The 12,318-nt window shown below is 41.9% G+C and overlaps 1 protein-coding gene across 2 annotated transcripts in view; it reads left to right on the forward strand.

The window, feature by feature from the left end:
* The window catches only part of CCDC88C (coiled-coil domain containing 88C), a 99,050-nt gene that overhangs the window by 14,806 nt on the left and 71,926 nt on the right, over positions 1 to 12,318 (forward strand). Inside the window, exon 3 of one of the 2 annotated variants that reach the window (XM_081908407.1) lies at positions 2,810 to 2,918. In XM_081908407.1, coding sequence (XP_081764533.1) covers positions 2,810 to 2,918 — 109 coding nt within the window. Of the gene's footprint in view, positions 1 to 2,795; positions 2,919 to 12,318 lie in introns of both variants that reach the window. The other variant, XM_081908408.1, reaches the window with a different exon arrangement.

The raw sequence follows: 12,318 nt of genomic DNA on the forward strand, positions 1-12,318 counted from the left end.
CTGATTTCTGATACTTCCGGTCATTTTTGCCATTTTGGCATAATCCATCAACTTAATGGGCAGGTGAAGAAATTTAGCCCCCACCTCAAAGTAGCCCTTTACTTGCCTGCCAGTGAATAGCTGGCAGAGGAGTAAAACCTCCACTGTGGGTGGAAGCAAATCTTGCCCATTGCCCCTGGAAATGGGGAAGCCAACCCACTCCTGACACAGTAGATTTGGGAGTAAACGCTGTTCCTTCTCCTTTCCCCCTTTTGAACATTTCCAGTGTAGGAGGGGTGTGTTGGTTTTTCCTAAGCTTTCCCAGCTTGGTGGGCTATTGGTAGTGAGGAAAACATTTATCCTCTCTCAGGCCCTGCAGAACTGTGTTTGGTTTGGGGGAAGATGAACACCTCAGGTTTGGAAAGGAGACCTTGTGCCCCTTGTGCCACCCATGGCAACTGCTCTTCCTCCCCTTCGCCATTCAACCTTGATGGAAACCTGGAAGTAACCCGTTCCAGTACTTCTGGGTTCAACGCGGTCTGCAACCCGAAAACATACGATCTGCAGTGTTCATAACCTGAGGTACTACTGTAAAGCCAAAGTACTATATAGACAAACCCAAATGAAAGGGGAAGTGGTGCTGATGAAATGCTGCGCTGCAAAGTCTTAATTCTGCTGCTCTGAGGCCAAACTTTGCCTTTTGTGACGGAGCCAGTTTAACAGCCTCAAGTTGGGAGCCAGTGTGGTGTAGTGGTTCAGAGCGGTAGTCTCCTAATCTGGGGAACCGGGTTCGCGTTTCCGCTCCTCCACATGCAGCTGCTGGGTGACCTTGGGCCAGTCACACTTCTCTGAAGTCTCTCAGCCCCACTCACCTCACAGAGTGTTTGTTGTGGGGGAAGAAGGGAAAGGAGAATGTTAGCCGCTTTGAGACTCCTGAAGGGGAGTGAAAGGCAGGGTATCAAATCCAAACTCCTCCTCCTCTTCTTCTTCTTCTTCTTGACAACCTAGAACCAAAAGCCTTTGGGTTCTAATCTTTCCCAGACATCTTTGAAAGCTTTTGCTTTTTGCCATTGCCTGTTTTATTTTAAATATTATTATTCACCAGATCTCTGGCTTGTGGATGAATTGGATGGAGCTCCTTGTAAGGAGAGCTTTCCTTGTTTTGTTTGTGAGCAGCACAGCTGGGCCTCTTGTCTTCATCCTGGGGCAAGGGGCAGATTCCACCAGCTGGTAGATCAGTCCTGGTGGCTGCACCAGCAGTTTCCTCTCAGTCATGGAAAACGCCTCTGAGGAAGGCTGGGACTGTGTGAGGATGGGGAATTTGATTAAAAACCAGCTCTGAATTTAAAATTTCAGCCTTGTGCACCTGATTTGATAAGACAAGGTGAGTAGCTTGGGGTAAAAAACTAACCAAGTGTAAAATGATCACATTGTTACAACAGCTCTTACACAACTGAGGTTTAAATACCATGAAACAATCTTTTTTTCCTTTAAGGTAAAAAATGACTTCCTTAACTGAGAAATACTCAGGGTTAGGCTGCTAATCTTCCTGCCTTTGTGAAAGCCTTCATTTGTCTGTTTCTTTATTATATAACCGCTACTGCCGTTTAATTTTTGCACATAATACATATAGCAAGCTAGGTGCTTTTCAAATAAGACAACTTTCTGACAAGTCTATGCATACAGTAGAAAGAATATTGAGGGGGTTGACTTGTATCTGGAAGCCGCCCAGAGTGACTGGGGTTTAAATAATAACCTCATTATCACCATCACCATTATCACTTCAGTCTGTAGATGAGCGAGTCACTTTTTTATTCTGCCTGTTAAGTGGGGAAACAAGTACAATGGTGATATGTCATAGCTGGCTCTTTCTTTCTTTCTTTCTTTCTTTCTTTCTTTCTTTCTTTCTTTCTTTCTTTCTTTCTTTCTTTGGTTTTAATTTTTTTTTAAAAAAACTGCAGTTCCTTACTTGGTAGAACATAGAAAAAAAGACTTCCTATTTGCATTCTGAAGTGATACTGTTTACAGTACAACAGTACAGTGGTACCTCAGGTTACATACGCTTCAGGTTACAGACTCTACTAACCCAGAAATAGTACCTCGGGTTAAGAACTTTACCTCAGGATGAGAACAGAAATCGTGCTCCAACGGCGCAGCGGCAGCAGGAGGCCCCATTAGCTAAAGTGGTGCTTCAGGTTAAGAACAGTTTCAGGTTAAGAACGGACCTCCGGAACAAATTAAGTACTTAACCCAAGGTACCACTGTACAGCACTGTATACCCCATTACCTTGGGAAGCATGGTATAAAAGTCATTATACATGTTAAGTAGAATGAGATGTTCATATTTTGGATCACAAAATTTAATTCTGCAAACAGTAGTTTTAATTTTGGAATATTGTCTATAGGACTCCCTATATGTAGTGAAACTAGCACAATTCTCTCTCTCTCTCTCTCTCTCTCTCTCTCTCTCTCTCTCTCTCTCTGTGTGTGTGTGTGTGTGTGTGTGTGTGTGTGTGTAAAGGCTAGGTTAGCACTTTTAGCCTGCAAGCTTAGTTCTCCAGCCATCTATTTTGAAATCTCAACCTTGCACCTTCAGCCTGAAATAGACAACCTCTGAATCCTAGCACCTCATTCTATCTAACTTGTGGAATGACCTTGTGATTACGAAGGTCAAAGAGGTTATGGAATTTACAAGGGGTTTGGATATTTCAGGAAGCAGCAAAGGAGCAAATAAAGGGCAATTGAGGTACATAGCAAAGATACTGTTTAAACAACAAAGTAATTACTGAATTCCTTTGGATTTCCTAAAATCCCAGCCTTCCTCTTTCAGAGATCCGCGACCCACAAACCAGCGTGTCAACAAACATGTCAACAATGATGTCAACCTACGGATTCAAAACCTCACCATCTTGGTCAGAAACATCAAGACCTATTATCAGGTATATCTTATGTACTTTTTGTGCCTGGTATGCTGAAGAGACGCTTGCCACAGGAAATAAAAGAGGAAGTGGTCTGTGAGGAAATGTTTTCAGTTTTCAGTTAATGCTCTGATCCTTGCAGCAAATCAGGTGTGGGTGCATTTAAATGTGAAGCGTATTTTAGCTCTATGTGACCACACATTCCCTTTTCCACCTCTTGGGAATGGTATTGGGTGGTTTGTGTAAATTGTTGGACAATAGACCTGGCTGCGAACTTGTTGAAACAAGCTACCTTCAAACTATGTTTTTAAATGTGCATTGCCAATTTCCTAGAAACTCTTGACCTTAGTAGGCTTGCCAAAGAATTCCATAGTTCAACATCCATCATTGATCAATAAGTAGTAATTTCCTCTGACATTCTTCTTCACTCTTCTGTGACTTGCATCCGGTTTGCAAAATGTATACATGGTCAGGACAAAAAAATCCATTAACAGGAACCATGTGTGGCTGTATGAAGGATTTTGGTTTGTGTACTTGGACTATTGGTCTGCTTGAGTAATACGTTTAAAAAGAATGTCACCCCATAGCTCACATTTTAAGAGGACTTCCAATTTCTGTTCTGCAATAATACTTTGACACAATGGATATCAGACACATCAACCTTGGCTCCTTGAATATTTGTTTTAAGGGAGCCAGGCTCTCTCAAATTAAGACAGCCCTGAGCATGTCATAGGTTCAGTGGCCAGCTCCTCCAGAGCCCTCGGCCTCCTCTGTCATGCACAGTTCGTCACACAAGCACGACACATACTGGGCCCTCTCAGTCTTGGGGCAACCTGACACCTCTGATGAGTATCATCCAAAATTTTATGGAAACCAAATATCAAGTCTAAAATAGAATATACAGTAGTATTTTTCTCTAGATGAATGTGACCATCAAATATTAAGTGTCTCGTGGTGATTACTATTCTGTACCACCATATCATAGTCAGGCCAGCATACAATGAAAAGACATGAAATACAACTAAAACCAATGCAAATAAATTTCAAAGTGTCAACCAAAAAAAAAAAGAAAAAAGCTAAATTAATAAGTTAAAGATGTAGGTGGAAGAATTCAGTAGTTAATGCTGCACAGAAAAACGATTGAATAAATTATTTTTAAAAAGTCGGGAAGGCAATCAAACCTGCAAACAGTGGGATTTTCAAAAACAAAATTTGTGGTATCTGTGATATGTTGGAAGGGTTAACTTCTGAGTCTCCTCAGCTATAATGCTTGAATGTGCCATCAATGCAATAATTAGAGCAGCTTCCCTTGTGAAGTGCTCCCATTGTGTAGTGTCTGGGAACTAGCTTTCATTGTTCACCCTCAGTTTGCATATGTTGCAAATGTTCCCATAGAACAGCAGAGGTTGATCAGTCCATGCTTCTCTTGGAGATTCCCTGTTGTGTATAAATTAATTCTGACTACTCAGTTGCGTAGTGCTAGAAAGGTCAGGCATGTTTCATTGTTTCTAATGAAATAGGAAAACACACAAGCAGATGCATGGGTTGCATGCATTCCTGGATCTTGCATGCTTTGTAGTCCTCAAGATATGTAGAAAAACAGAGTTTACCTGTGGGATTTTGTGTGTGTGCTGATATCCAATTTCATCATGCAGTAGATGAACTACTTCACTGCAGAAGAGCATGTGGTTCCATCAGGATGGCTATTTTTGCAATCCAGATTACAGTGAAAGTAATGTACTTTACATATGTCAATATTTCTGTCCAGTGCAGAAGCTCTGACTTTCACTCCAAGGTCATTATAGAACCTGGCATGTAGAAATCATGTCTGAGAAGTATTAAAAGAAATAATAACACTATAGAGTATAGAGGTGCCCTAAGATTTTGCCAGTTAATCACTGGCCATCCTGCTATTACATTCCTGCTTTTCAGACAGATGCTTCTCTAAAACACACAGAGTCAGAGGGCTTGGAAGTTGGTGGAGGAAAAAGAAATAGAAATAACTCAAAATCAGGCAGCTAACCTGTTCCAGCATCTTACCGGTTCCAGGCTGCTGAATGTATTTTTATACCCTCATAAATCTAGTTGCTATTATTGTAATGTGAATAGTAAAAATCTGCACTTCATAACGCAGGAAGGCTGGTAGCAAGACAGAGTGTGTTTTTGTTTCTTTTTATCCTGTGTCTCCAAATGTCTAATTACGTGGCTTCTTTGTCTTGCTGCTGCTTTTGTCTCTGGAATAGGTTGCGTTCTCTTTCAGAGTGCAAAAAGGGCACTATTAGAACAAGTGTGTTGTTTTTGTTTTTTAAAGTAGAGCAGCTTTTGAAAAACTCCCATGTGGGTTTAGGAAGACCCAGGAAAGACTTCACATTTCGTAACCAATTTCCAGCAGGCCGAACCTAATTTTGTGCCGTATGTAAAACCAGTTGTGCCGTCTGATAGTTATCAGAGTAATTTATCAGAGTAACCCCCTCTCTGCCCTTTTCATTTTTAAATAAAAGCTTTGGGTGCGCTTCATTTTAAGCAGTATCTCCTAATAGCAGGAGGTAAGCTGGGTTAGTGAGGGAAAATGTGATTGATTTAAATTGCAGCCGGGAAAGGGTGCGGGGGGGGGGGGAGGTTCCTGAGAAACAATAGAAGTGAGATTTGCTGCTTCCGCAAGGGAAGTGTGAACTTCAGAATGCCACATTTTTAATTATGGTTTTCCTTTGTCCAGTTCTTTGCTGAGCAGCTATATCTTTGTAGGATTGTGTCTTGGGATAAACAAATGTGGCATGTTTAACTTTGTTATTCTTTGGCAGGTGAAATTGCATAGTAGGCACTTTTTTTAAAATCCCCTGTTATATTATAATCCTTCAGCTTGGGCTTCTTAAGAGAGCAGGACCAGTAAACCTTTGATCCACCCCCATCTGCCTGAAAATCAGATATGAATACATTCCATAATGTATATGTTTTGACATTTCCTGTGTTTTGCTTTTTTTGGTTCTGAAAGAGAGCACAGCCTTGAAGCCACACTGCCAATTAAAGCATGTTTGGCTCTGTCCCTGGCCTCTGAAGAATTTATGGCTGTAACAAAATTCTGATCTGAAAATCCATGTAGGGAACCCTGATGACATTTTTGTCACACTTTGGGTGGTAGCATTTATTATTTGTACAAGAACTGCAGCACGCACAACAGTACCTCTGTTTGTTTATTTGCAAGGTCTCTTGCCCACCCTTCACTATAAGGGCTTGGGGCAGGTTAGAAAGAAAAAATAATGTATGATGATAAAAGCAAATAAAACATTTGCAATTATGAAACAAACAAACAAACTCATTCCAGATGGAAGAGAGCAGCATAAATTCAGCAAAAGAGGATGGTCCCACAGGAAACAAAACCCCCAATCCACGCCTTAACTGTCAAGTGAAACACAGGCAATTGTAGTATTGCAATGATGAGTGTTAGGTAAGACAAGTGTGGCCTTCCAACAAAATATTGTAGTGTGGAGTGTTCATGTTTAGGGTGCCAGCCAGCTTGTCAATCCCCTTTGCCAGGGAGCTCTCCGCAACAGAGACTCACTTGGCATCAGTCTGCCCCCAAATTGGTGCCCTCCAGTGGTTAGAGAAGACGGGAGTTGTACTCCAGCAAGGGACGAAAACAATATAAGGAAAGGAGAAACAAGGTGATTATTTGTGTGACTTCCTGACACAAATTTGTTGTACTCAGGGTGAAGGATAGACTCATGTGCCTAAATGTGTTCCTTATTGCTAATCAGGTGTTCCATCAACTTCGTTTGATGATCAGCTCCATCAAAACCAATAAACCAGGGAAACCACTCTGGCTGTTTACTGCAAAGCTGTGAGCATTAAAGCCTAAGGAAATATAGATACATTTGCGCTGGTGGTGTAAAGCGAAGGAGAAAAATGCATCCTTTTAAACTTGGGGATCCTTCTCTGTGGGTTACATTTGTTTTTAAAAAGAAATTCAAGAGAAGGAAGCGATCAAGAAGAGAAGACAGCATTTATGTGTGTTCACTTAATGGGAACAGTTGTCCTTCCGCTGTTTCAAAAGTATTGTCTTGTGTGCAAAGCTTATTTCAAATGTAATCTTGGTGGGGAATTGTTCTAACCAGGAATTTGTGGGAAAAGATTAGTTACGTTTTCGATTTACAATAAACATCGCACTGCCTGGCAAGAGAATTGCCATTTGCTTTCTGAGGTGTTTGCATTCTTTGGGACTGGCATGTGCAAGTTTTGAAGTTGGGTAGCTGTGGCATCTATGCTATGGAAACACATGTTTCCATCGACCCAGCTGGTATTTTTAATATGCCAGGAGGATTGGATACTTCTGGCAGCCCTGCAGGGTGTGTAGGGGCACACAGGCTCTAGGAAGCCCACCAAACCTGGAAATACTAAATCACGCCATGCAATAATTTTGTTGTCCATTGTTTATATGATTTAAGTTTTTCTTCTTCGTGACAAATGTTTGATGCCCGTTGTCATGTCACTTAACATCAGGTATAAAGATGCAATTGCAATTCATATGCATTATGAAGATACATGCTTCATAGTATGTGTTTTATGGGTCTGCGTCTGAGTGCTACCCATGCTGGAGCTTATAGAGCCTTCCTGGTGGTGGCTCCCCATTTGCAGAATGCCCTCTCTGGTGAGGTGCATCCATCTTCCTCATTATTAACATTCAGGAGGAATTGAAAAACATTCCCGTTCACCCAGGCATTTGATGGCTGGAAGATACTGTTTGGGGCAACCTTGAAATTATTAGCTGTGAGGACAGGTGGTTATTTTTACTTTTTTATTTTCAGTTGTGTTGGTCTACTGCTTTGTTAGCTAACCTGGGAAATTTGGAGAAAAGGGATGGCATAGAAATGTGACAAATATATTCCCTCTTCTCATAACAATGGTTCACCTCTGATCAGAAAGTATGTATTTAAGATACTGGAATATATTCAAACTAAATTGGGTGAGGGGGGCCACAGTGTATTTTGCGCAAAGGCTGCCACAGCTTTTTATGCAGTTGTGTTTGAGGGCTAAAGTTGGTGTTGTACCGCCTGAAAGCCTTACTTTCGCTGTACGTTATTCTCCACTGGATCATGAACAGAAAATCTTTTTTTCCCCTTTTGGAACCCTCTGGTATTAAATTTATAAACTAAATGTGAAATACAGATAATTTTATGATGGTCTCAGGCAGGAATCAGACACACAGTGTATGAAATGAGTGGCTTAAGCATTGTGGTTTCCTAGCAACTCTTATCTCATTTAAAAATTGCTGTTAACACTTGTGTGTACAAAGAAAGAGGTTTTCTAGATTTCCTGAGTTCAGACTCTGCTCAGAACAGGGTAAAAAGAAGAAGAAGAAGAAGAAGAAGAAGAAGAAGAAGAAGAAGAAGAAGAAGAAACTGACTTAACTCTTCGCATGTTTGGCAGTTGCTTGTGAACCAATTTTGAGGTCCGTGTGTGGGAAAATAGCATATGCATTTTTCTCTTTATACAGAAAAAAAATATTACCCAGGTAGTAAAATAGGTTAGTTGTCCAGGAATATAGATTTGATCACTAGTGTATAATAATAAAATACTTGAGTCACAACAATTTAAAATACAGCATCACAACAGTTTAAAGCAGATTAACAATCTCAAAGATAGGATGTGCCCTAAAAATGTACTTCTCGTGTGGCAAAGGCATAGAGAAATGTGTCAGCTGCCACACAAAATGGTGTCTCCTGGGCCACCGCCACCTCAAGCTTGTGAGGGGCGTGGGAGTACCAAGAGGGTCACCTCTTCTGATTAACACCTAAGAGGGTCTGTAGGGAAGGGGGCAGCCTTTCAGGCATTTGGGGCCTAAGTCATTTAGGACTGTAAACACTAATGTGAGCACCTGGAACTGGGCTTAGAAATTGACTGGCAAACCCATGCCACCGTTTTAAAAGGGAGGTTGTATGGTATCTAAATGGAACCTCAGTTAGTAAATCTGGCTGCTGAGTTTTTGGGCCAACTGAAGTTTCAGAGTCTTCTTCAACAGCCTCACATAGAGGGTGTTGCAGTAACACAGTTTCCAGAGTATGGAGTACAGTGGCCAAGTCATTTCTGTCCAAAAGGAGCCACAGGTGGCAAACCAGGCAAACCAATGCACTCCTAGCCACTGAGGTCACCTGAGCATGAAGTGACAGTGTGGAATTTAAGACCACACTACAAGGAGCAAACCTGCCCCTTCCAGGTGCAACCACACCTCTTGGGTGTGAGGACACCAAACACCTCTGTCCTTTCCAGATTCAGCATCAATTTGCCTGTACTCAGAAGGATAAGGGAGACAAGGACGTAATATCTTCTCATAGTGACATTTAAGGCTATAGTCCAGGCATAGGCAAATTTGGCCTTCCAGATCTTTTGAGACTACAATTCCCATCATCCCTGACCACTGGTCCTGTTAGCTAGGGCTGATGGGAGTTGTAGTCCCAAAAACATCCGGAGAGCTGAGTTTGCCTATGCCTTCTATAGTCCTATGCTCACCTGCCTGGGAATAAGTCCCATTGAGCCAACCCTTTTTGGTTGACAAGCCTAGGATTGAACTTTAAATTTAACCAGGTTTTGCCCTAGATCTGACTGAGGTGTCTGGATGGTACCAGAGTATAACATTGAAGCAGGATACACCTCTCCTGGAAGATGGTGCCAAAGTTTTGGAGTTGGTACAGCCTCGGTGTAGACGCTTGCAGTAATACATGCTTTTATTGGCATGTTTGGTGTGGGGGTTTTCAACACAGCACAGATACTGACTTTCAGGTTTTAAGTCATTTCACTTCTATCACACTTTAATCTGGCTAATATGAATTTATTCAACAGACTGATATACCTTCTGTGGAGCTGTCGCTGTCAGAATCACTGAACACGAGATATAATTGCAGCAAAGCATAGGAACGAGACAAAAACAAACAATCCTCATCCAGCCATGATTGAAGCTAATGTGTGCCGATGCATAAGAGATTGGCATGGTGGCATCTGGGGCTGGGTAACGTCTGCAGTTAACCATGCAGCGTCGAGACCATTTTGACATTCATTGGGTTAAAGGGAGGGAAAGGTCACTCTGGGGTTAATGCTTGGCTTATTTGGAACAGCTGTGTTGTGCTAAGGCTTAAAAGGCTGTGTTCCCCTGGGAACTTGGAAGAATCCATAGCTAGAAAATGGAAGCAGGTGTATCTCCTTTAGGAATCCGTTGGCTTACAGAAGCCCAACATACTCAGCGTATTTCGGATTCAACACCTCATAAAAGGAGCATAAATGTTTACAATTGTTTGACCCAGCAGAAAGTTGTTCCTCTTTGTAGTGCAGAATTGCTGAGTGTTGGGTGTTCCCCTCTCACAGAGCTATAAATCCCAGAGTTCCCTGGGAAGAGAGATTGGCCGCTAAGCCACTCTTGAGAACTGGAGCTCTGTGAGGGAAAGAGGGGTCTCCTAAGAACTCTCAGCACCTTTAACAAACTACACTTCCTGGGGTTCTTGTGGGGAGGCCATGACAGTTTAAAGTGGTACGATACTGGTTTAAATGTATAGTGCAAATGGGGCCTGTGTCCTGCTCCTCTGCCACCTCCTCCTGAACTGGAAGAAAATTATTGTTGACCAGAGAGTTCCCATATTCTTTTTGATAATGAAATAATATTTGACATGCATTGATTACCATATAGAAAAGCAACACACTATATTCTAGAGATGCACTTTATACCTGCAATGTAAGCATGCATCTGGGCTGCGCTTTCTCCGTAACATTATTGGAAATGCAAGCAAACTGCTCTCTAACAGTCAGTGTCTCTCTTGGTATATACAGTGAGCTTGCCACTTACATAATTGCGCCTTTAGGTGTGTGGCCGAAAAGGAAACAAATAAATGAAGAGCGGCAGAAACTTGCCAGAGAAATACCTTTTGAGCCCTCCGTTATGCCTACCAGGCTCTGGGAGGGCACACATCCTTCTCCAGAGCCCAGTAAGCAAGGCAGAGGGCTCAAAAAATCAAGGCTCACTAAGCAGGGCAGAGTCCAATAGCTTTTGGAAGGCCACACATTCCCCATTTCTGATTTGGAGGATTTGAGGCTCCTGATAAATTCCAAAGCCCATCCTGCTTTGCAGATACGCTCCCAGAATTCACTCCGTTTCCCATAGGCATGGCAAAATTCAATGTGTACTTGACTTGTGTTGTATTGCAAAGTTAGCAGTGCACCCTAACCTACACACAGAGCACCCAGCGTTTTGTCTTTTCTGGGTTCATTCCTGTTATCTGGAAGCCTGATCATGTGAGCTGTTCCTCAGTATCTTAAGCTGCCTTGACAACAAAGCAACTCGAGTGCTAAGCATTGTTGCTGAATCCTTTGCATAATTGATCGTTTATGTACTGAGCTCTTGTACTGAGTAATTCTTGTTTTTTCGCCATTGCCATTTGCTTTGGCTCTTTTGCTTGACAACCTGTTGAAGATTTCAAAAGCAACAGTATAGCCGTCACAGATGACTGGAACATTTGTTTTTAGTAGCCAATTTAAAACCATCCTCTCTGGCTTATTCCACCGGATTGGTTGAATGCATTCCTTTTTTGTTTAGTGCTGGTGAGTCACCCTGTTGCTGATGAAAAAGTATTTGCACTTCATAATTGGTTTTAGTTACTGTTGCCTACAAAAGTTAAGAAACGTTGCTGATTTCTTCCTAGTCAGATTTCAAGACTGGTTTGCAGCTGAGGCATACATATTTCGTCTTCACTAACTATGAACCCCAAAACCTGGGATTCCCTCAAAACTGGTGCCAAAGTTTTGCAACTGGAAGCTGCAGATTTCCACACTGACCAAGATACATTGATTTCTTCACACACCCTCCAGTGCTCCCTGAAATAAGGTTGCCATACGTCTGGAATTTCCTATACATACCTGGAGTATTGCAGTCAGAAGTAGTGTCCGGGTGGAAAGCTAAAAAATGTCCAGACGTATGGTGACCCATGTTGGCAGTGTCATTTTTGGCAATTTCCCTTTAAAAAAGCTCAGAAACGTCATTTGTGATTTTGCCCCAAATGCTCAACGACTTTCTTCAGGTTAATGAACATGTAGACCAGAATCTTCAAATGACAATTGATAATCCACTTTAAAGGAGGTGGTTCTGCACCCTCTCTTTAAGAGGACTTCTTCGGACCTAGAAGTGTTAGATAACTATTGCCCAGTGGTGAAGATACCCATTTTGGGCCAGGTACCTGTGAGAGTGGTGGCCACCCAGCTTCATGTAAGTTTGAAGGAAAGTTGATTATTTGGAAGATTTGGATAACTTTGAGTTACTTTGAGTAACTTTGAGTTACGGCTGTGCTTCAGTTCTCACTGCTTCAGCTCATAACAATTTAGGGTTTATATATCTGAAGGACCACCTCCATGCCTACCAACCTTCTCAGGTGTCTTTGGAGAGGAC

This window comes from Podarcis melisellensis, assembly GCF_964234715.1.
Source record: "Podarcis melisellensis genome assembly, chromosome: 1".
Taxonomy (NCBI): domain Eukaryota; kingdom Metazoa; phylum Chordata; class Lepidosauria; order Squamata; family Lacertidae; genus Podarcis; species Podarcis melisellensis.